General features: G+C 36.2%; 1 protein-coding gene across 1 annotated transcript in view; it reads right to left on the bottom strand.

Moving 5' to 3' along the window:
* NOX4 (NADPH oxidase 4) overlaps positions 1 to 26743 on the bottom strand; it is a gene marked incomplete at its 5' end in the record, with an annotated part of 146394 nt that overhangs the window by 41977 nt on the left and 77674 nt on the right. Inside the window, one exon of the mRNA XM_082843851.1 lies at positions 25565 to 25625. Within this exon, the coding sequence (XP_082699977.1) occupies positions 25565 to 25625 (61 nt within the window). The remainder of the gene's footprint in view (positions 1 to 25564; positions 25626 to 26743) is intronic.

Genomic DNA, 26743 nt, shown 5'->3' with positions numbered 1-26743 from the left:
TCTGATGGGCAAAATTTGCTCCAAAGCTTCCTGCCACTTTGGCTGAGGCTTCATAGAGACTACATGGTGGTTCAGGTTCTTCCTGTACCCAGTTTCACTGCCTTCCTCTTCCCTTCACAGGTGTGGATCTCTAATAAGCATTTTACATTCACAAATTACTTCTCAGAATCAGTTTCTGGTGAACCCAACCTGCAACAGGTGGGTTTGACAGAACTCCACTTTGTACTTAGAGCTTCTGCAGTGTTCTTGGCTACTACTGGGTGAGATGCATGAATGTGTAGTTAAGTCAGAATAAGTCATTTCCTTTCCAGCTCTTTCCAGAGGTAACATAACTAACACCTTCACTGCAATACAGATGCTCATTGTTAAGAAGAATTGCTCTCAGAAATGCCCTCAGACACACATACCCTGGGACAAGTAATAACATCTAATCTGGGCTGATGATGGGAAAAATAAACGAGTGGCCTTTCAGGGCACATAGTATACTAGCCAGTTGCACCACGCCCCATGCTGAGGTCCATAAGACGCACACGGCCATCAAGCCTTCAGGTGACAATGTCAGTGGAAATGTAGAAAATTATAATTTAGGTTGGTATGAAAAATGTATAGGAAATAGAGGTTAAACAGTCTAATGTACAGGGTAGCCTGAACACTCTTATTATAGTGGTTTTGTCCCTTATCATGAAATGCAGTAACTTATTTCAACAGTAATAAGCTAAGAAAAGATAATGATTAATTTAGAAGTAAATATTGGGACTTCCCTGGTGGTCCAGTGGGTAAGACTCCGCGCTCCCCATGCAGAGGGCCCAGGTTCGATCCCTGGTCAGGGAACTAGATCCTGCGTGCATGTCGCAACTAAGAGTTTGCATGCTGCGACTAAGAAGTCCGCATGCCACAACTAAGAAGTCCGCATGCCGCAACTAAAGATACTGCATGCCACAACTAAGACCCGGCACAGCCAAAATAAGTAAATAAAATAATTTATAAATAAATAAACATTTAGAAAAATAAATATTAAATTTATTTGTCTTTGTCAAGAAAGTTGGTGATGAACATGTAATTTGAACAAAATGTTTGTATTTTGCCATCCACCCTGGAAGCCATAACAATTTCACTGAATACATAAAAACACTCAAATCTGTTGACAATGAATCAGCATCTACTTCAAAAGTTATTCATTATTTTATGAAAAGACTGGTCCAATGATGATAATTTAACACATAAATATGTAGAAGGTGCAGTAGATGATCAATGTCATGAAAAAAAGTAATTTGACAATATCTGGGAGCCAGGTGGCTTGGTCTTTGTGCATAGTGCCAAGCTATTCATCAAAAGATAACAAAGCTATTCTAATTTTATAGAATTGCTCAAAAACTGACCATTAATACATGGGAAGGTGAGTTGGAATGAGAAAAGATTATATTCGAAGTGTCCACAAACATCTTAAACTCTCTTACCCTCCTTCCACTGATTGTCTATCTCAACATTCTCTACTGCAAGGCAGAGTTTATCCCCCAAGGGTCTCTAGCTTGTATTTTCATGTTAGGAAGAACAGGTACTTGTTTCATTTTTATTTTTCTCTCCTAACTTTCCTTTCTACACTCAACTTCCTGTTCTTTCTTTGTCTTGCTCTTTTTTTAAAAAATGAAACTTAATCCCTTCCAATGAAAGTTCTTCTCTCTCACTTCTCTAGTCATTTTCTACCCACTCCATTTACTGTATCACAAAAACCCAATAATATCAATAGTTCCCAAAGACATCCTTTTCTTTGGAAAGGAAATTATACAGAAGAAAATAAGCTGGTCAAGTCCATGTTCTGGTTAGTGAGGTAGGGACTGGAGGCGAGCTCTTCAAACACATATACTTTGACAACTTTTACACAAATACAAAAGAATGGGGTCTACCTATTGGAGTTAAAGAAGAAACAATGGCATGGATGAAGAGGCAAATTTAAGACTAACAACAAGACATGAGAAATGTTCCTTTTTACCTAGAAGTACAAAACACCAAGAGTAAATTATGAAAAAAAAATAGAAAAAAGGAGAAAAAAAGGAGATTATATTGATAAGGGGATTCTGACAGTGGCTAAGTGTATTTATTCAATTCATGCATTCTGGAATTAAGGTGGATTCAAAGACCCACTGGGCCTATGGTGATACAGAGTAAAGCCAAAACTATTAACTTCCTATAAGAAGTTACTGGTCTACTGTAGTAAGGTTTTGGTTCCTAAGAAAATGGTGTCACCTTAGAGTCAATGTTTAGTTCCCCCAAAGTTGAATATTTCTTTCACCCATGCACAGCCACCCTGCCAAATAGCTCCAAGCACCCTGCCAAATGGCTACAGGGTAAGAGGATCATTTAATAGTTTAATTTTTGACATGTAGAAGGGTTTTTTCTCAAAGGGACATAACCATCCCTTTATTAAAGGTGTTCACAATCTATGAACTGACTCAGATCTAGGAATTGGATGAAGGGCTGTGACTCTCTACTGAGATGATTCAGGTTATGCCTCTGTTTGCCAATCTTTGAGTTTTCTTTTCATTTGTACAAATCAAGTAAGACTTTACTAGGCTGTCCTTCTACTTGAGTCCTAAGGACACCATGGTCAGTCAACACCAAAGATTTCAACAGGTCAATCCATTCTGATCACTGCTCTGGACATGCTGCCCATAATGGTAACCACACCCAGCTTGAGTTTATCAGTTAAGTGCTGCCTTGTAACCCCTGCCTCTCAGAGACCTCATCATCTCCACTGAGTTCAAGCAGCCCAATGATAGCCTCTCTCGTTTGTCATTCTCAGCCTGCAAACTGTCACCATAGAGCTTTTCAAGTGTTCTAGAATGCCTATCACCAATGTATTTCTCAAAGCTGTAGTGAAAGAATCGTTCATGAGCGTTTAGTTAAGGGGTTGATAGCCATCATATATAATAAGTTCTCTTCAGCTTTCCAATCTCTCTAAGGTATTGGATAACTTCATCTACAATATATCTAAGACGTCTATAAGCATATATACCGAAGAGTTAAGAATAAATATGGTTAAGGATTTGAGATGAAGTTTAAAAGGCATTAATTTTTATTTTATCTGTATCTTGTTTGTATTTTAAAGAGAACTTATATAAGAGTAATCATTTTTAAAAAGATAGATGTGTATACTACACACACACACACACACACACACACACACACACACACACACACGCCTTCAAGGGTACTTGTCATTTACACTCCCTACAGTACAGCTTTTGTAACACTATCCACTCCTCTACCTCCTGAGGAAGACATAACACTGATGCAGAAACAGCATGCATGCATGCACACACACATACACACATGCTGCTTAAAAGAGAAGGTACAAATTAATATTTCCCATAATATTTAGGAAGTACTACTTAAATATACAAAATTTGCATATTTGAAAAAATCTTTTTCAGCAAACCTTTATGATCATGTACTAAAAATAAGGCACCAAGTTAGGTCCTCAATAAACTAAAAGTCTAGTAAGGAAGGCATATGTGTTGTCAAAAGAGATGTACACTGCAAATAAATAAGTGATAAACGCGTACTCTAACAGTCCAGAAGAATAGAGCCACCAGCTTTGCCTGGATACATCGGTAATAAAAAGCAAAAGAGGCAGAGAGGTTTTATAAAAAAGTGAAATAAACCAAAAAGAAGTCCTTCTTATCCATGACGTTAGAAGAAATGAATAATTTTGCTAGCATTTGCTAGCATTTTTGTTAGCAGTTAAAGTATCCTTTATTCATTTATTCACTCACTCAACAAACTTCCATTAAGTACCTATTATTTGTCACACACTATGAACAAAACAAATTGTAATTCTCAAGGGCAGCCCTGTTTATCACAAGGAAATGCCAGGACAACAAAAGAACTGCAATGCAATTACAGCCATGATGGGGCTCAGGGCAGGCTGCCCCAGAATGTGCCACTTTGGCATGTGGATTATTCCAAGCTAAAGACAATCAAGGCCCAACAGATGCAAGAAGAGCTTCTTACCTCCCCCTTAACTACCTAAAAGAATTTAGATAACGGGCCTTACCAGGAAGAGAAGTATTACCAGCCATAACTTTTTACATCAGAAAGACTTATCTGCATGGCGTGGGAAACATTTATTACCAAACATTTGCTCTTCCCATCTTCCTGTGAATTGTCTTCCTCCCCTTTGAAGACGCCTACCTGCTTCTCCTTAGCTCAGCATGGCACATAAGCCTCAATTGCCTAACTGGCAAGAAGCCACATCTCTTTGGGGTTCCCATATATACGAAATTAAATTTTTTTTTCTTGTTAATCTGGCTAAGGTCAATTTAATTATTAGGCCAGCCAAAGAATCTAGAAGGGAAGAAGGAAAAAGTTTTCCTCCCCCTATCTACTTGAAAAAGAATTTAGAATGTAATTACAACATTACTTAAAGAGGGAAAGAAAAGCTGTTCTCCTAGGGATTCAAAGAAATTAATGGTTTGTCAAAATTTGGTGTTTTATTTTCCTTAGGAAAAGAAATATGCACACTAATCTTAGAAGAAACAAATTACTTCAAAAAATGAGAATTAAAGGGCAAACTTACAGAGAAGTACATCCAAACCAACTAGAAAGATACGGAGTATAAATTGTCCTTTTCTGAAAAGTTCAGATCAAGTAAATGTTCTTTATTACCATGGTAACTCAGTATTGAATAACAATAGTTGCTATTTAAAATATTGCTTTCAAAGCAACATCAAAGGCATTCAAATTAATACTATTTTAGATAAATCAGAAAATCTAGCTGCAGAGCAAGAATATTTTCCTATTAAAGATATAGACAAATCTTCTGTTGATAAAATTCAAATGGAAATGGACTGCGATTTTAGAAGAAAAAAACAATCAGCTGCATGCTCTGGTTATATAAAACTACCTTTTCCACAAATATTAAGACCAATATCAAAGGAATACAAAAAACCAGAATCTTATACTTGTCTTATCCAAGGGAGGAAAAAATAAGTCCATACTTGTAACTCAGAAGATAAGAACATAGAGCACAATATATACAACCAGAGCTAATAAATGAATACGAACACTAATAGGTGCTAGATAGAAAGCAAACATAAAAATCCCATATTTGGCACTTATCCTCCACAATATTCCCTGTGAGATTTTCTCAACTATCCCTCAATTAATCTGTTATCATTCCTACCCTATGTGGAATTAAATTATCCACATTTTAGGATATATTTCTCTGAAAAGAATTATACAGCCTTACATCAGCAATGAGCTGGTAAATGAGAAAATTATATCAATGCAACAGGTTGTAGGTGAGGAAACTAAAAACCACACTGCCTGACTGACTGGCCCAGGGCCATATGGCTAGCAGGAGGCAAAGAGATTTAAAAAGAAAACAAAAACAGAAACAAAAACAAACCCCCAAAACTCACAGTCAAGTGTTCTTTCCACTGCATTATATTGCCTCATTCTTGGGAGAGAAAATACTGTACTTCCTTTCCTGGCCTCCCCCCTCTCTTATTTTCTTCTTGCCTAAGGATTACATAATAAGAGAAAAATGCAGCAAGGTCATATACAATCTGTGTGCCTTCACACCTGGTACTTTTAACAGTGTAAGGTCTGGAGGTAGGCCATGCAGTATTACACAAAGAAAAACTATTTAATGGATGCTTTTATTTTCAGAGCAAGCCCAGTGATAAAAGTCTATTCCTTTAATATTCATTATTCTAGTTCCTACTTGTTAAACATACTATTTTAAAAAAAATCAAAAAAATCAGCTTTTGAAAGAACTGCAAACAGACTTGTTGGCCTCTAGATACATCAATGAATCAATGTCTGTAACTGGCTTTCTTATAAAATATGAGTTCTATTTCCACCGAAGCTAAATACAAAAATTGACAGGGTGAAAAAAAAAGAACAGAGGTTTAAGGAAGGTGAAAGCAAGTAACAGAGGCATTTTCAGTTGCACATATTATTGCTACTAAGCTTTCCACAATCTACCTCTTAAGGAGAATGTTTTCTTTTCATTTGTCACAGCAAATGCACTTTTTTGACAACGTTGGCATTCAACAAAGGAAACACCTCAAAGTGATCAAGGCTCAGCTTGATACTAATTCAGTCCCTGCTTTCTGCACAAACTCAGTACCCCCTGGGTGCATATTCAAGGAGGAATAGGCAATTTTATCCAAAGAAACTGGAGGGTTTTTTTAATGTTTTTATGAAGTTCTAACCTAAAACCCTGGGCAAACAAAATTACTGGCATGAAATACATGGTCCTTTGAAACCTATCAAAACCAACCTTGCAGTGGGAATCTTCTCTGTTCTTAAATACAGGACCTCCTGGTCAAAGACCAAGCCTATGAAATGATGGATTAGGGAAGAGCAACAAGCAAATATATGAATTCACTTCCTTCATTAGGTTGTTTCATTGGATAAATTTGAGTCCCCCCATCTCTCTGGCTTTTTTATTGCATGTTCATTCCCAATGCCAGGACTGCTTGTCCTTCTTTTAACCAAATCCTGTCCAAGATTTCAGGACCAACTAAGATTCCTATTCCTTGAAGAGGCCTTCACAAACTATGCCTACCAGTGATAACCTTTGTTTTCATTTTCAGCATAATAAGGTTAGGTACTGGAGCAGAGATTCTTAATCTCCTGTGGACTATACAATGAAATCTAATTTGTTTATCTGGGTGTTGAATATTCTTTAAACAACTGGCTCCTACATATCTCTGCAGGCTTATCTCCTAATATTTCTAACTATGAATTCTAAGCTCAGCTGCATTAACATCTTATTGTTTGCTACGACATCATGCCTTTTATGGCAATGTGTTCTTTCTTCCAACAGTGCCCTGCATAGAAAGCTCCTACTTTAACCTCTGTGTTCCAGCTCAAATGCACCTCATCATGCCCACATAAATTTTCTGATTTCCTAAGCAGAATAAGTTAAATCCTCTTAAAGAACTCTAATTATCTATCCATGAGAGAAAATGTCAATATTTTGCATCCTCACCAGCAATAGATTATTATTATTAATAAAGAAAATCTTTGTTAATTGATAGATGAAATATGGTATTACAGTTATTCTAATTAACATTTATTTGAATATTATTATGATCTACTCTGTTCACATAGTTTATCCTTTTCTTTTTGCAGCTTATTTCTTATTGAACTAAACAAGCTGTTTATATATTGAAGGTTTTAGTGTGTATTTACTATAAATTTTTTTTTGTTCAATTTCCTTTTAGTTTTTGGCATGATTTTAAAATTTTTATGTAGTTAAATCTACTTACTTTTCTCTGTGAATTCTTCCACAATAGAATGATCTTTCATATGGAGAGTTTAATTTCTATATTTTCTTCTGATGCCTTTACAGATTAACATTTTTATGTTAAAGTACTTAACCTATCTGGAAGTAATTTTTGGTCATCTGAAGTAAAGATTTAATGTTTTTAAATAGTTAAGTGCCAAATGCTTTAACTATTTACAAACTAACACTTCATATTGATTTACAGACCTTCCTTTATCATATGATATATATTTTCATGTATAAAAGGGTCTGCTTCTAGGCTATTTTCCTTTGTTAATATATTTCTTGTCACTTTTGCTCTAGTGCCACAGTGCTTAAACTTCTTGAACTTTATAGGAGGCAGTGTAGTAAATTATAAATTAGCACATCCTTTAGCATTATATGAGCCTGAGTTCAAATCTCAGCTCATCCACTTAATAGCTTCATGTTCCTAGGCATATTATTTAGCCTTGTAAATTCTTAGTTTGTTTGTAAAATTCATTTCACTTTATAACATGTTTAAATAGAGCCAGTCCTATCTTGTTATTCAAATTTTTCTAGATTTTCTTGTTACTCATTTTTAATTGTTTTCTTATGCAGTTTGTTTATGTAAAACTTCAAGTGCTGTCAAAACTTGAGTTGAGATCAAGGTATCAATTATCTTGTGTTTAGAGGTTAAATTTATTTTAATAAAAGTTGCAAATCAGTGGCTTAATCTTAAAAAAAAAAAAAATAGTCCTTCCAGTGGTTGACATATTTGGTTATTTATTGACCTCTTTCACCTTATAAATTTATTTTCCCCTTCTGAATATTTATAGTAGTTTGTTTTTTAAGAACTAAGGGTAATTGTGCCAAGGAGACAAAAAGGGAAGAAAGATGGATTTGTTTTCAGATATTCATGTGAGCCAGTAAACGTGGTTGAAAAAGTCAAAAAAAAAATTATTTTTCTTCAAATAATATTTGAAGTTTTCTTCAAATAATATTATTTTTGATCTTGAGTTCTGATTTTAATTGAAATTATATTAAGGCTGTAAATTATTTTGGGAAGAATTAAGAGTTTTAAATATTTTGCCTTTATATCTAGAAAAACTGCACGTCCCTTTCAACTTTTCTATTCTTTAAAAAAAAATCTTTAATTTTCTTTACATCACTTGATTCTCAGTTCTTACTGAAGTTATATCATTTCTTTTTCCTCTGTGACTTCCTCTTAATATGGAAAAATAGTGAACACCAAATGGATGCCTTTGATAGGCTTAGGAAATTTCTTGTTAGAAGTTTACATCATACAGGCCAAGACCTCAAATAAATAAATAATAAATACAATTAAGAACTTCTTTTTAAAGGATGATTTGAAAAATATTGCCTCTGTTTCTGCTCTGTGGAAGAAACAAGAATAGGAATATTTATTTATGTAAATTGATTCCCAGGCCTTAAAAAAAAAGATAAATTCTCATTTCTATTGAGTTTGCATCTTAACCTTGGTTGTCTTTTCTACTATGTTCTCTGCAAACTCTGGAAGTCTGTATGGTTGAGTACTATATCTCAACCAGCAAGGACACGATATTCCAAACCACCACTGAACAGTCAACCATGCTAGCAGCAACAAAAGGTTTTCACTATTATTGTGAAATTGTAATGTCAGAGGAGTACATCACAAATAAGAAGAAGGGGCTGGGCGAAGAAAGGATGACAAATCACTCAACTATTCCTGAAGGACAGTCTAACTCTTAAAATGTATTTTCTTATTTGCTCCAATCAGAGGCATAACTTTCTGCTAGATATTGTCATTGAAAATATTGGGATATGCAGAGATTTCTATGTGGACCTTCTTGGCTTTCCCTTCCTTCCAGCTATGTGGGTAGCCACATCCCAAGACATTTTAGTAGTTTCTCAATACAGTGCCAACAAAAAATAAGATTGCCTTCTATTTTTAAGCTCTTCATCACTCTATGACAGACCATTTTACCTTTTCACTTTGTTATCTATCCAAAGTACATTTCTTGGTGTTCCCTAGCATTCCATGTCCACAATTTGTCACCTCCAAATTTTCTCAAAATCTCATTTCATGGAAGAGTTTAGTTTTCCCATTCTATTTATATTTGTTTATGAAATCCCACCCTTCTCCTCTGTTAAAGTTCAAAAATCATAATAAGAGCAATAGCATTTTTACTAGACTCTATTCCCAAAGTTCCCTTACTTGATTGCCTTTGAATCCATGGAAGATAAGTATATTCCTTTGGGATTAACATACTTAATGTCTTAGGTGTGTTCATTTGGATGACTCTAAAGAACACTGTCTGTGTGATTATAATCCATTAAGTTACAATTTTGCTTTAAAAATTACAATTTGTTTAGAATACAGGAACTATATTCATTTTTAGCTCCCTTTATAAAGTGCTTAGCAATCGCATCAAACAAATGAGTATTTAAAAATGTTCCTCATGATAATGATAATGGCACAGAATCCTTGTCTTTTTGGCTTTGGAATTATTTAGTCCCTTACCACGATTAGCTTGGCAAAATAACCTATTCTTTCTTGACCACCCAGTACATTATTGTCATATTTTTGACATTGCTTAAGAAATTACGTTACCAATAAAATTCCTCACTATTCTTTTTTTTTTTTTTTTTGGCTGTGCGGCATGTGGGATCTTAGTTCCCTGACCAGGGATTGAACCTGTGCCCCCTGCAGTGGAAGCACGGAGTCTTAATCACTGGACCACCAGGGAAGTCCATCACTATTCTTATTTTCCTTAATATTATATAGTAAATCAAGCAGAAAATAGTAGGTAACAGAGAATCCGAACTTAGGAACAAACAGTTCAGAATAAAAACGTAACAATCCATGCAAAAAAACCACTTTGCTATAATAATTCTACTTCCAGGTCCAGAAATTATATAATTTGCTTATTTTCAAAAGTAAGAAGTAAAACTCTTTATTGGCTAAAAATCCCCAATTTCTGTATTTTCCCTATCTCTGGTGTTGTAAGATAACTGAACTAGAATAAAACTTAATGAGTAGTGGATTCCAATCACTTACTAAGCAATCTCTATATTTTCTGTGGCATTATAAGTGAACTATCACCTACTAAAAAATGACAGCATAGATTTCATGTTCATAAACCAAGAAACCAAGGGGAAAACAATTTATCCTCTCTCCTGAGAAAAGATGGGCATTTATATGGTAATACAAATTTCTCATTTCCCTGATAGAAAAATTTCCTTGAATTCTGAGACTATGAAATAGGCAATTTAACCACGGCTCATATTTATTGAATGATTTATTATATTATGATAGCAAATGAGTTATGTTAAATTCCATTATATTAGCTAATTAATGGTCCTCAGTGATTTCCACATAGACTTACATGGCGCTAGAGTTATAGTGTTTCATTATACAAATAAAACATACTTTAGGACATGATATGTTAATCCTCACCCTGCTCTAGGTAAACAGGTATCTATCTATTTACCTAGATAGATACACAAGTAATTGCATATGTATTTGTTACTCAACACCCCCTGCTAATTAAAGGACAGATCAATATAAATTCAATCCCTATCAGAGTTCTGAGGCAATTTAGAAATAGGAAGAATTTAGAAATAGGACCATTTGCTATGTGCCTCTCTTTGTATACTAACTCTCTCTACTTACTGGTCTCCACTTTACTCAGTAATTCACAGCAATTTCTACCATCCTCAAACCTCTTCTCTGCATTTTCCCAAAAAGGTGGTTTTTATCAAGTTAGCAGTGATGCCCTCTCACAGTTATTGTTCAGTCCTACTTCTTTGGTCACCATAGATCATTCCCTCCACAGAACTTTTTATCTCCTCAGCTTCCTTGATGCTATGACAATCCTTTAATTTGGTGTCTTTGTTTCTAACCTGGTCTTTCTCTTTTCCAATCTGTATAAAAAACCAGCAGGGGGACCCACATAAAGTACAAATTTGATTTCAGTTCCTGTTTTAAACCCTTCAGTTTTTCACCAACATCTTTAGGAAAAAAGACCAAGTTTCTTAGTAATTCCTACAAGCTCCTCCATAACATGACCTCTGGATACGGTCCCAGCCTGCCTTCCAACAGCATGACATTTTCCTGACTTTCCATGATACTTCACCCCTCTGTGCTATTATTCAAGCTATTTTTCTCCCTGGAAAAATCTCCCACTCTAGACAAGTCCTATTTTTCCATTACACTCACTTTGGCCCAGAAAGCCTCCCAAATCTCCCTCCCAATGCATCTGCATCCTCCATTTTGGTGAACACAGCATGACATTATGTATCTGAACCCTGCCCCACTTACTGGTGATTTTTCACAAAGCAGAGGATACACCTTCTTGCTTGCCTACCTGCCTTCTCCCCTTCCTTCCTTCCTTCCTTCCTTCTTCCTTCCTTCCTTCCTTCCTCTCTCCCTCCCTTCCTCTCTTCACTTAACACATATTTACATTTATTAGGAACAACCATTTTAATGGACTCTTGAGTACAACGGTGAGCAAAAAGAGATACAGGCCTCTATCATGATAATGCTTATAGTATATCGAAGAAAACTTGTTACACCAATGGTCACACTTTGAATATATAGTTACCAATGGAGATAAGTGCTCTCAAAACCAGAAATACAGTGATGGCAGCATATAAGAAACAACACCCCAAATTGGGGTGTCTAGAAGGCTTCTCAGATGAAGTGGCTCCCGGGCTATGATTTAAAGATGCTAGGTACCTAAGTGGGTAGGGGTGGGAAGAAGTGGTGGAGAGTATTACGGGTATATGGATCATGATATATATATGGTGGGAGGTAACAAGGGAAACAAAAGGAGCAGAAAAGCCAAGGTGCTCTTGTGCAGAGAAGAAAAAACTGAATCAAGATAAGAGTAGGTCAGGGTCCAAGCAGGGATGCCTTTCTAGGCCACTGTAAGGATTTTTTGCTTTATCCAATGAGCAATGGAAAGCTATTAATGTGTTTGAGGCAAAAGCAGTGATTTAATTGGATTCATGCTTTGAAGTTTCTATGGTTACAGTGCAGAGAATAGATTGGAAGTGACAACTATAGTGAATTTAATCAGGAGTGGACCAATGCTGGTTAAATCCAACTCCCCACCTGCTCAATAGCTAATCTGAAGAAGTGGGCCATGCCAGGAAAAAACTCACAATTATTCTGACTTCTATCACTTTAAATTTTGGACCACATATCTTAGTAGGACTCTTGGCACAACTCAGAAAGGCCATCATGCTTCACTCATGAATTTACTCTTTAAAATGATACATTACACTTTTTTCCTTCTCCTCAAAATTCAAAGTACTTCCACCCTTCCTCATTCTCAGTGAAAACCTTACTATTTATTTCACTAAGAACACAGAAAGAGGGACTTTCCTGATGGCACAGTGGTTAAGAATCTGCCTGCCAAAACAGGGGACACGGGTTTGAACCCTGGTCTGGGAAGATCCCACATGCTGTAGAGCAACTAAGCCCGTGCGCCACAACTACTGAGCCTGCATTCTAGAGCCCGTGAGCCACAAGTACTGAAGCTGGCACTCTAGAGCCCGCGAGCCACAACTACTGAGCCTGCGCTCTAGAGCCCGCAAGCCACAACTACTGAGCATGCGCTCTAGAGCCCGTGAGCCACAACTACTGAAGCCTGCGCACCTAGAGCCCGTGCTCTGCAACAAGAGAAGCCACCGCAATGAGAAGCCTGTGCACCACAATGAAGAGCAGTCCTTGCTCGCCTCAATAAGAAAAAGTCTGCACACAGCAACTAAGACCCAACGCAGCCAAAACTAACTAAATAAATAAATTTATTTTTAAAAAAAAAACAACAGAAGGAATCAGAAGAGAAATCCCATTCCTCTCACTCCAAGTCCACCAACCAATCAGTAGCCATGCTCCATAACCATCTTCTCTTGTCTTCCTATAAAGCATGAACTGCCCAGCTGCCTTACCTGAGGTCAACGCCTCCACTTGTACATTGTAATCTAGTCCTTCTGAAACCCATTAGGAGACCCTCATGGGCTTTGCTCCTATAATTATAACCTCTATCTCTCCAGCATTATCAATGTTTCCATCTCTACTTTAATCTTATTATTCATATTGTCCTTAGACATATATAAACATAATAGTTCACATTAAATATATAAGTGTATATATAAAATACATATATATATTTATTTTATATGTACTCTAAACTCATATGTGCCTTGTCCCTATATCCTCCACCCCTTCAATTACTGCCCTATTTCTTTACTTCATTTTATATCCCAACTCCTTAGAATTTGTCCAGAGATATTTTGGCAAATATTTAATAGACAGGTCTTTAACAAATGTTTTTAATCCCTACCTTATGGTGTTTTTCAATTTCTATGGAATGAATACTCACATTGTGGATGATTTAAAGCTATCAAACTTGACTTCAGTGAACACAGAGTTGGAAAATAAGCACCCTATAACCCAGTGAGCTCATAGGAGCTGGCCCCAACACACTGGATTTGTCTATACTTACCATCTCCAGTTCTTCTCCTACTATTATTATCTCTTGAACCCACCTCAATCAGGCTTCTGTTCCCAGCACTCCACTAAAAACACGATTCCTAAGGTCATTAATTCAGCCTTCATTTTACTCCGATTTTCAGCAGCCTGTTTCAGCTGGTCCATTCCTCATTTTTGAAACACTGTCCTGTGGTGCCAGGACTCAGACTTGCCTGGTTCTCCTTTTACCTCAGTGGCCACTCCTTCTTAGTCACCTTTGCTGAGCTCTATGTGTTGAAATGCCTCAGGACTCAGTCCTCTGTTAGATTTCTTCTCTATCTATACACATTTCTTAAACTAGTTACTCTTTTTTTTTAATTAATTTATTTTATTTATTATTTTTGTTTATTTATTTATTATTTTGGCTGTGTTGGGTTTTCGTTGCTGTGCGCGGACTTTCTCTAGTTTGCCGCGAGCAGGGGCTACTCTTTGTTGTGGTGCACGGGCTTCTCACTGCAGTGGCTTCTCTTGTTGCAGAGCACGGGCTCTAGAGTGTGCAGGCTTCAGCAGATGTGGCGCATGGGCTCAGTGGTTGTGGCTCGCGGGCTCTAGAACGCAGGCTCAGTAGTTGTGGCACGCAGGCTTAGTTGCTCCGCAGCAAGTGGGATCTTCCCAGACCAGGGCTTGAACCCGTGTCCCCTGCATTGGCAGGTGGATTCTTAACCACTGCGCCACCAGGGAAGCCCAAACTAGTTACTCTTGATGGAAGAATACCACCTCTTAGGGGGACTTTTGAGAGCTTGTGGAGGCAATTTGGTCTCACAATGATGATGAGAAGTTACTGATGGTTAGAGAGTAGGGGTCAGAGACAGCAGACATCCTGCAATTTGTGGAGAATACTGTGCAACAAGAAATTGTCTCACTCCCCGTATGCTTTTTAAATGACTTTCTGGACATTCATGTACATGAAAAACTCATTTATAATTATAAAAAATGCGAAGATTTTGCATGATTTAAATATGCACTGGAATTTCTGGGATTGCATCTACCCTGTAAACTAAATATTATTGTACTCTATTGTGTCTAGAACTTAACCAAAAGATGTTCACCATTTTGGAAAAGCACATCATAAAAGAACTGGGGCTCACAGTATTTGACTTGCATTGGGAGCCTGCATTTAGAACTGTTTTTTTCATGATGATTCTGTGTGTGGGTACAAGTCACCTATTTCTTATGACTTCTAGTGTAGTCATGCTTAAGAATTTAAATATTGAATGTAAATCATTTACTATAAATTATTTACATAGCTCCTTTATACTAAGATATATTGATTTTTTATAAATCATTTGTGTATATAATACCTGTAAATTGAATTTTAAGAATGTAAAGTGGGCATATAAAATGTTATAAAACAAGGAGTTGGAAAAACACCTAAATCCTGTCCAGCTTCAAGGATTTAAATCCATGAAGATACTAATGATTCCCAAGTTTAGATCTCTAGTTTAGACCTCTCAAATTTAAAATGTACAAAACTGAAATTTGAATGTCTACTCTTGTCCCCCCAGTATGCCACAGTGTTCTATATCTCAATAAGCAGCAACACTGCCCACTTACTTACTGAAACTAAAAACCTTGGAGTTATCTTTGATTCCTAACTTTTTTACACTCCACCTGCAATGCGTCCACAGAACCTGTCAGATACACCTTCAAAATACATCCACTTTTCAAGACCTAGTCTCTATCACCCTATGCGTAACCAGCATTTCCTCTTGTCTAGACATCAGCAAGAGCGTCTCAACTTATCTCCTGATTTCCACTCTTGACTCACCCAACATATTCTCTACATAGCTGCCAGAATTACCATTTTAAAATATGAGTCATCCCCTAATCAAAATCCTCCAATGGTTCTCCGTAACATTTATAATAAAATTGAAGTCTGCAAATGCCTATCATATCTGGTCCACGGGTATTTCTCAGACTTTATTCCCTATAACATTTCCACTTACTCAGTTCCAGCAACACTGCCCTTCTTACTGGTCCTTGAACGTAAACATTTGACGGCTTCAGGACTTTTACACTTGCTCTTACCTTTCCCATATACCACTCCTCTCAGTGATTCAATGCTTTGTTCAGAGAGGATTTGCTGACCTTCTAAGTCTGGGTCCAGCCAAAACCAGGAAGGGCTCTATATGATTTAATTGAAAGGAATGTGATATAAGGAACTCAGGTGAGGTAAGAATTGGGAAGCTATATTAAAGATAGGGGAGAAACCCAAAGAGTAGCAGGAAGCTACTACCATCCATACAAGCTAGTGGGATATAGGGTGTAGGTGAGGCTACCAGAACCCATAAACCAGGCCCATATGGCAGAAGATAGAACCACCACTGAGGCGAGGTATCTCAAAATGATGATACACCTCCCCCTTCACCAAAAAAGTTTGACCTGTTTGGTTTTTTTTTGATCTGTTTTCTACAGTGCTCAGAAGTATCCCCTTTTCCTCCTTCTCCCTAAACTCAGTATTATTTTTGAAACAACAAAGCAAACAAACAAAACACACACACACACACACACACACACACACACACACACACACAAAACCCTTGGGTTGGCAAACACTAGGTAGTATGTATTAGAACAAAATGGCTAATCATTCAAATGTAGACTTCAAAATCATGCCTTTTATCTCAATCAGATTAAAATCCAAGTCCTCCTGTAACCCACAGAGTCTGATCCCCAACTCCCCTCTCTGATCTTATTTTCCACTACTATCCCCCTTCACTGACTGTATTCCAGCCCCACTGGGATCCTTGCAGTTCCCTGACTATCCAAAGTTACCACCACCTCAGGGACTTCGCACTTACTGTTTCCTTTGCCTAAGCACACTTCTTTCTGAAATCCACCTGATTTATTCCCTCATCTACTTAGATGTCTGTTCAGAAAGTCCATAACTAAATACCTTATCTAAATAGCACTACCACCCTTCATCATTCTTACTCCCTTACCTTTCTTTATTTTTCTTCATAGCACTCATCACTATCTAACACACTATGTATTGATTTGCTTTTTTGTTTCTTGGAGGTCTCTACTGGTTAGAACACAGCATTGGTCAGCACCGTATCTCCAGAGACTAGTGCAATGTCTGGCATAGAGTAAGTGCTTAATAAACATTTGACTATTACCCCAAATTACACATAGTTTAAATGTTATCTTCCACAAATATGACCATTATAATTTGCTAGTCATAGAAACAACAACAACAAGAAGTGTATTTCAGGTCACTACAGGTCTCTTCTTTTGGCTGCTTCATTTGCTTCTTTGGTACTCTACAGCTCGGTGTAGCTGATTAGTCTTACATTAAATACATGAGGTGGTATTAAACCTGTTCTTTAGACATGCCCAGGCAGAACATATTTCAGGGAAGAAATAGTCACTGTGAAATATCTCTCAGTCAGTTTAGCGAAGTAAACCTTTGATACTCAACTTCTTAAGCATCTCTTTGGTGTTTTCTATACTTACTACTCTTAATACTGAGTAATACTTAATAAGTAATTCTTTTAGAATAAAAACCCAATAACCCTTGATTTCAGCAATGATATTCCCAATTTTCCTTTCATAATTATAATTCCATTTTTTTAAGACAGCTAAAACGTCTTTTGAATTAAAGTGCCAGATAGTGGCAGAACTATTTAGTGGTTCTCTGCATGAATGCCTGACATTTTTTTCCAAATCAACAAATATTTAAAGTCAACAACCAAGAAAGTCTATTAATTGAAAAGCATCTAACTGGAACTGAACTCTCTGAAGAGAATGATCTTGTTTCTCCCTCAATGGCACTGTATATTAAAAAAGAGGATAAAATTAAAACTATTAAGTGTTCCTAATAGAGAAGGTTGAAATAAATGATGAGATAATCAGATAATCATTTATTTTAATGAGCCACTGACAATAGAAAATAACTTTATGAAGAAACTCAGTAACAATAGCTAGTAATAAGCCATGATGGGGCTCCGGGTCCCCATCGCTGCGCAGCAGCCAGGCGATGCCAGGGATTTGGATGTCCGTGTCTTTGGGGGACCATTGCTTCGCCTGCCACATGTTTTATCTTCTTCAGTGTACTTGAAAATTGCCAGTAATTGGAAGATTACTAAGAAGATGTCCATGTCACGCAAACTTCACACAAGCGTGTAGGTGAAGCCAGTGACTAACATTTATCAGTGCATGTGTGGCTGAGAACGCTAGTGGTCTGCATTGGGAGGATTATAGATCTTGTGTGTGTGTATGCTTCTTTGTGTGAGTTTGTCTATATATCTATGTTTTTACCATTTTACCTAGTGTTCTATTTGTCTGTTTTTTTTTTTTTTAGTACAGTTTTTAGTGCTTGTTATCATTGGTGGATTTGTTTTTTGGTTTGGTTGGTCTCTTCTTTCTTACTTAACATTTTATTAATTTTTAAATTTTATTTTTAATAATTTTTAATTTTAATAACTTTTTATTTTCTTATATTTTATTTTCTTCTTCTTTCTTTCTTATTTTCTCCATTTTCTTCTGAGCCAGGTGGCTGACAGGGTCTTGGTGCCCCGGCCGGGTGTCAGGCCTGTGCCTCTGAGGTGGGAGAGCCGAGTTCAGGACATTGGTCCACCAGAGACCTCCTGGTTCCATGTAATATCAAATGGCAAAAGATCTCCCAGAGATCTCCATCTCAACGCTAAGACCCAGCTCCACTCCATGACCAGCAAGCTACACTGCTGGACACCCTATGCCAAACAATTAGCAGGACAGGAACACAACCCCATCTATTAGCAGAGAGGCTGCCTAAAATCATAATAAGGTCACAGACACCCCTTAAGCAAAATGAGAAGACAGAGACACACAGCAGATGAAGGAGCAAGGCAAAAATCCACCAGACCAAACAAATGAAGAGGAAATAGGCAGTCTACCTGAGAAAGAATTTAGAGTAATGATAGTAAAGATGATCCAAAATCTTGGAAATAGAATGGAGAAAATACAAGAAATATTTAACAAGGCCCTAGAAGAATTGAGAGCAAACAAGCAATAATGAACAACACAATAAATGAAATTAAAAATTCTCTAGAAGGAATCAATAGCAGAATAACTGAGGCAGAAGAATGGAAAAGGGACCTGGAAGATAAAATAGTGGAAATAACTACCACAGAGCAGAATATAGAAAAAAGAATGAAAAGAATTGACAATAGTCTAAGAGACCTTTGGGAAAACATTAAATGCAACAACGTTCGAATTATAGGGGTCCCAGAAGAAGAGAAAAAGAAACGGACTGAGAAAATATTTGAAGAGATTATAGTTGAAAAGTTCCCTAATATGGGAAAGGAAATAATCAAGTCCAGGAAGGACAGAGAGTCCCATACAGGATAAATCCAAGGAGAAACACGCCATGACACATATTAATCAAACTATCAAAAATTAAATACAAAGAAAAAACATTAAAAGCAGCAAGGGAAAAACAACAAATAACATACAAGGGAATCCCCATAAGGTTAACAGCTGATCTTTCAGCAGAAACTCTGCAAGCCAGAAGGGAGTGGCAGGACATATTTAAAGTGATGCAAGGGAAAAACCTACAACCAAGATTACTCTACCCAGCACGGATCTCATTCAGATTTGACACAGAAATTAAAACCTTTACAGACAAGCAAAAGCTAAGAGAATTCAGCACCAACAAACCAGCTTTACAACAAATGCTAAAGGAACTTTTCTAGATGGGAAACACAAGAGAAGGAAAAGGCCTACAATAACAAACCCAAAACAATAAAAATGGTAATAGGAACATACATATCAATAACTGACTTAAATGTAAATGGATTAAATGCTCCAACCAAAATGAATACACTGGTTGAATGGATACAAAAACAAGACCTGTATATATGCTGTCTACAAGAGACCCACTTCAGGCCTAGGGACACATAGAGACTGAATGTGAGGGGATGGAAAAAGATATTCCATGCATATGGAAATCAAAAGAAAGCTGGTGTAGCAATTCTCATATCAGACAAAATAGATTTTAAAATAAAGACTATTAGAAGAGACAAAGAAGGACACTACATAATGATCAAGGGCTCAAATCAAGAAGAAGATATAACAATTGTAAATATTTATGCACCCAACATAGGAGCACCTCAATACATAAGGCAAATGCTAGCAGCCATAAAAGGGGAAATCATAGTAGGGGACTTTAACACCCCACTTTCACCAATGGACAGATCATCCAAAATGAAAATAAATAAGGAAACACAATCTTTAAATGATACATTAAACAAGATGGACTTAATTGATATTTATAGGACATTCCATCCAAAAACAACAAAATACACTTTATTCTCAAGTGCTCATGGAACATTCTCGAGGATAGACCATATCTGGGGTCACAAATCAAGCTTTGGTAAATTTAAGAAAATTGAAATCGTATCAAGTGTCTTTTCCAACCACTACGCTATGAGATTAGATATTAATTATAAGAAAAAAATCTGTAAAAAATTCAAACACATGGATGCTAAACAATACACTACTAAATAACTAAGAGATCACTGAAGAAATCAAAGAGGAAATCAAAAAATACCTAGAAATAAATGACAATGAAAAAATGACAAACCAAACCTATGGGATGCAGCAAAAGCATTTCTAAGAGGGAAATTTATAGCAATACAATCCCACCTCAAGAAACATCTCAAATAAATGACCATATCTTACACCTAAAGTAATTAGAGAAAGAAGAACAAAAAACCCCAAAATTAGCAGAAGGAAAGAAATCATAAAGATCAGATCAGAAATAAATAAAAAAGAAATGAAAGAAACAATAGCAAAGATCAATAAAACTAAAACCTGGTTCTTTGAGAGGATAAAGAAAATTGATAAACCATTAGCCAGACTCATCAAGAAGAAAAGGGAGAAGACTCAAATCAATAGAATTAGAAATGAAAAAGGACAAGTAGCAATTGTCACCGCAGAAATACAAAGGATCATGAGAGATTACTACAAGCAACACTATGCCAATAAAATGGACAACCTGGAAGAAATGGACACATTCTTAAAAAAGCACAACCTTCCGAGACTGAACCAGGAAGAAATAGGAAATATAAACAGACCAATCACAGCACAGAAATTGAAACTGTGTTTAAAAATCTTCCAACAAACAAAAGCCCAGGATCAGATGGCTTCACAGGCAAATTCTATCAAACATTTAGAGAAGAGCTAACGCCTATCCTTCTCAAGCTCTTCCAAAATATAGCAGAGAGAGGAACACTCACAAACTCATTCTACAAGGCCACCATCACTGTGATACCAAAACCAGACAAAGATGTCACAGAAAAAGAAAACTACAGGCCAATATCACTGATGAACACAGATGCAAAAATCCTCAACAAAATACCAGCAAACAGAATCCAACAGCACATTAAAAGGATCATACAACATGATCAAGTGGGGTTTATCCTAGGAATGCAAGGATTCCTCAATATGCACAAATCAATCAATGTAATACACCATATTAACAAATTGAAGGATAAAAATGATATGATCATCCGAAAAGATATAAAAAAAGCTTTTGACAAAATTCAACCGATTTATGATAAAAACCTGCCAGAAAGTAGGCATAGAGGTAACTTACTTCAACATAATAGAGGCCATATATGACAATCCCACAGCCAACATTGTTCTCAAAGGTGAAAAACTGAAACCATTTCCTCTAAGATCAGGAATAAGACAAGGTTATCCACTCTCACCACTATTATTCAACATAGTTTTGGAAGTTTTAGCCACAGCAATCAGAGAAGAAAAAGAAATAAAAGGAATCCAAATTGGCAAAGAAGTAAAGCTGTCACTATTTGCAGATGACATGATACTATACATAGAGAATCCTAAAGATGCTACTAGAAAACTACTAGAGCTAAACAATGAATTTGGTAAAGTAGCAGGATGCAAAATTAATTCACAGAAATTTCTTGCATTCCTATACGCTAAGGATGAAAAACCTGAAAGAGAAATTAAGGAAACACTCCCACTTACCATTGCAACAAAAAGAATAAATTCCTAGGAATAAACTTACCTAAGGAGAAAAAAGACTTGTATGCAGAAAACTACAAGGCACTGATGAAAGAAATTAAAGATGATACAAACAGATGGAGAGATATGCCATGTTCTTGGACTAGAAGAATCAATATTGTGAAAATGACTATACAACCCCTAGCAATCTACAGATTCAATGCAATCCCTATCAAACTATCAATGGCATTTTTCACAGAACTAGAAAAAATTTCACGATTTGTTTGGAATCTTGGAAAAACAAGATTCAGTGTAAAAGATTACACTGAATCTTTGGCCCGAATAGTCAAAGCAATCTCGAGAAAGAAAAATGGAGCTGGAGGAATCAGGCTGCCGGACTTCAGACTATACTACAGAGCTACAGTAATCAAGTGAGTATAGTACTGGCACAAAAACAGAAATATAGATCAATGGAACAGGATAGAAAGCCCAGAGATAAACCCATGCACATATGGTCAACTAATCTATGACAAAGGAGGGAAGGATATACAGTGGAGAAAAGACAGCCTCTTCAATAAGTGGTGCTGGGAAAACTGGAGAGCTACATGTAAAAGAACAAATTTAGAACACTCCCTAACACCATACACAAAAATAAACTCAAAAAGGATTAAAGACCTAAATGCAAGGTCAGACACTATAAAATTCTTAGAGGAAAACATAGGCAGAACACTCTATGACATACAACACTGCAAGATCCTTTTGACCCACCTCTTAGAGAAATGCAAATAAAAACAAAAATAAACAAATGGGACCTAATGAAACTTAAAAACTTTGCACAGAAAATGAAACCATAAACAAGACAAAAATACAACCGTCAGAATTGGAGAAAATGTTTGCAAGTGAAGCAACTGCCAAAGGATTAATCTCCAAAATCTACAAGCAGCTCATGCAGCTCAATATCAAGAAAACAAACAACCCAATCCAAACATGGGCAGAAGACCTAAATAGACATTTCTCCAAAGAAGATATACAGATTGCCAACAAACACATGAAAGGGTTAACATCACTAATCATTAGACAAATGCAAATCAAAACTACAATGAGATATCAGCTCACACCAGTGAGAATGGCCGTCATCAAAAAATCTACAAGCAATAAATGCTGGAGAGGCTGTGGAGAAAAGGGAACCCTCTTGCACTGTTGGTGGGAATGCAGATTGATACAGCCACTATGCAGAAGAGTATGGAGGTTCCTGAGAAAACTAAAAATAGAACTACCATATGACCCAGCAGTCCCACTACTGGGCATATACCCTGAGAAAACCATAATTCAAAAAGAGTCATGTACCACAATGGTCATTGCAGCTCTATTTACAATAGCCCAGACATCTGTCCATTGACAGATGAATGGATAAAGAAGGTGTGGCACATATATACAATGGAATATTACTCAGCCATAAAAAGAAACAACATTGAGCTATTTGTAATGAGGTGGATAGACCTAGAGTCTGTCATACAGAGTGAAGTAAGTCAGAAAAAGAAATACAATTACCATATGTTAACACATGTATATGGAATCTAAAAAAAATAAAAATGGTTATGAAGAACCTAGGGGCCAGACCGGAATAAAGATACAGACATAGAGAATGTACTTGAGGACACGGAGAGGGGGAAGTATAAGCTGGGACGAAGTGAGAGAGATGCATCGACATATATACACTACCAAATGTAAAATAGATAGCTAGTGGGAAGCAGCCGCATAGCACAGGGAGATCAGCTGAGTGCTTTGTGACCACCGAGGGGTGGGATAGGGAGGGTGGGAGGGCAATGACAGAGGGAGGAGATATGGGGATATATGTATATGTATGGCTGATTAACTTTGTTATAAAGCAGAAACTAACACACCATTGTAGAGCAATTATACTCCATTAAAGATGTTTAAAAAATAAAAATAAAAAAAGCCCTGATGAACTTTCTGCTTAACCTGATGAATTAAATTATGACTTCATTATGCTTGTTACCCTTCAGATATAGAATTCTATCAATTACCATTCATTATTGAAGTTAATTCTTACTATATTGGGATTCTTACCAGAGAAGAATTTCAGTTCATTCTTTATTTGCCAAACAGTGCAAAACAATTTTCATTATATCAACTAGTTCTGGGCTTATGAGAATTACTATTTCTATACTACACCAGTATTCTTCTAACAATGGACTACAATGATCTCTTTCGAAAGCTATCAAATGAATAATATGAATTTAAGCCTGATTTTTCATGATTCCAAATAGGTCATCACTGCTCAAAGATCTTTGGATTAGTTTCTTTGTTTGCCCATTAAATCCTATGTTGCATATTTTCCCCATTTTCTTCTCATCTCCATTTCCAAGCTGACTGCTCTTTTTAGAGACAAAGGATTTTATACACACTATTATTATTTAACTGTATAATATAAGCTCTTTCACTGTCCTTTCTAAAATATCTCTTCCCTGTTACATAACATCTTGTCCTTTCCTAATTTTTACAACAATTAGTCTCCCCCTTTCCAATACTAACTTCTTAAGCTGCATTTGCAAATACATTTCTTCTAGTCCTCAGTTTCCATCCTCACTCCTTTATTGACTCCTTCTCCTCTGCATTCCAGTACCAATAAGTCTTCCCTTGATCCTAATCTAATCAACTACCAAGTTATCAATACCATTTACATTACGATACCATTTACATTACGACGCTCCAAATCCTTCAAAGATTCCCTAACATCTCTAAGTTGTTCTAACACCTCGTCAAGGCATTCAAGATCTTTACCATGCTGACCGTAAATGGTTTTTCCATACTACTCCCCAGAACAATATCTTTGCTTCTGCTAGACTGACTGACTCACACTTCTCAAATAAGGTTTAATCATTACCTTCCTTGCTTTTTGACAGTGCTGTGGATTTCACTTAAATGACCTTCTTCTTTCTTCATTTGTCTGATTTTCAATGTTCAGCTCAAATTTTATCTTCTCTGTGAAGCTTCTCTTATTGCCCGAGATTACACTGAATCTGTCTTTTTCTGATTCTGTATAGTTTTCACAAACCAACTCCTAGTTTAGCATTCAATTCAAAATTATTTTTTATTTACATTTGCATCCTTTCCTTTGAATAGCCAAAATAAACAACCAGCCAACAAGCTAACGTTTGCTGAGCACTCACTTGTCAGTCACTCTGTTGGGCAAAGGGAATATAAGAATGAATAATGTTTATTTACTCAGAACTCTTAATACAATGCACCTTTCAGATAATAAAAAAAATTTTATCAATAAAAGAGTAAAACATCACCAACAGACCTGCTATTATAAATGACCACTATTCAAAAGATGTTGTAGAGTTGCTATATATATAGATAATACCACGCAGACAATCATGTAAGAACTAGAAGATTTGTGTGATCTCAATCCCAGGTGTTGATTATTTTGAAAGTAAAACCAACCACTAATTTTAAAATGACGTTTTCTAAAAGACATTTCAGTGTTCCCACTACTTCCAGTACATCTGACAAGCAGGTAGAAATCTATGATTTACAATCACATGAACAACACACTATTAACAATTACTGATATCCAAGGTATTCCAATTCCAAAAATGCATCTTACAGAAGGAAAAAAAAACACATGAATGTTAAAACTGTACAAGCAAAGAAGGAAAACAAAACAACAGCTTGAGAACACATACACATTTCTATATGTGCTGGTCATTCCACTATTTAGACATCAACATTATTGTATGACCCATTATTTTCAAAGCATATATTTTAAAACTTTATGTTCTACATACCTGTCCAGTCTCCTACTATTTTAAGGTGGACCCCAAATGTTGCTTTGGTTTCAGTAGGACACTAAAAAAATAAATAAATACTGGAGTCAATTCTGAATAATAATTATGTAGCACCAGAGTATGATTCAATGACTACTTTTATTCTCAGAGCAAATCTCCAAAATCAATAAGAAATGGAAAGGAATGGACTAAAAAAAATCTATACAGATCCTCATTAGTGGGAGAAAAAAAGCAATGCCAACCAGTCAATAAGACATTATACATTTCTTGAAAAGCCCATATTTATTATATAAAACAAAAAATACACATAGTCTAAAATGGCTAGTATATTACATCTAAGCATAAATCTTACTTAAATATATTTTGAGTTAAAATATTTAAGAGGACACAGCTTTTAACCACGAAGGAAGAAATGGAGACTAATGATTTTGGTGTCTTTTTCTTTGCAGATATTCTGATACGATTCACATCCTAACAAATTCCGGGGAAATGAAAAAAATAATTATCAATGTGACCTGAATTTTCTGTGTCCAGTGAAGAAACTCCTACTGAAAGAGTTTTATTTCATTCCCTCCCATAATTCTCAGAAGAAATCTGGAGTAAAGTGGCAAGGGTACCTGAGGAGGGGAGTAAGCTGTGGTACTGGAGGTAAGAAAAAGTACCTGTGGTCCCATGTTTAGCAAATATAGGAAACAGCCACATAGTAAAAATGAGAGAATAATTTTTAGTTCACAATAAGAAAATGCAGTATCTCCCTTTATTTTACAGAATCCCAATCCCTTTCCACAATTCTAAAATTCAGAGATTTTCAAAAATGAGTTTTTTCATAACACATTTGGTGGCACTATCAGACCTGAATTGATGGGAAGGTAATGAAGGGAGGTTAATACTTCTGTATAAAAGTTCATACAGAACTATTTTCCTACAGAAATACCCATTTGTTTAAGAATGCTGCCTCATATCCTACTAGACATCTTACGTAATATATTAATTATGCATACCTTTTACAACCCTCAAAATTCTGAATTCCGAAAATACATCTAGCATAAGGGTTATGGGTAAGGGATCATCTGCATGTGACTAGCCAGTGTTCATTGAATATCATGTACCAAGGGCAGGGCTAAGTGCCTCATTTCTAAAAGCTCACAATAACCCTGGTGACTTGTCTTTAAAAAGAGT

This window comes from Leucopleurus acutus, assembly GCF_964270905.1.
Source record: "Leucopleurus acutus genome assembly, chromosome: 8".
Taxonomy (NCBI): Eukaryota; Metazoa; Chordata; class Mammalia; order Artiodactyla; family Delphinidae; genus Leucopleurus; species Leucopleurus acutus.
The sequence above is the reverse complement of the archived record's forward strand: the minus strand, read 5'-3'. Positions and strand labels throughout refer to the sequence as shown.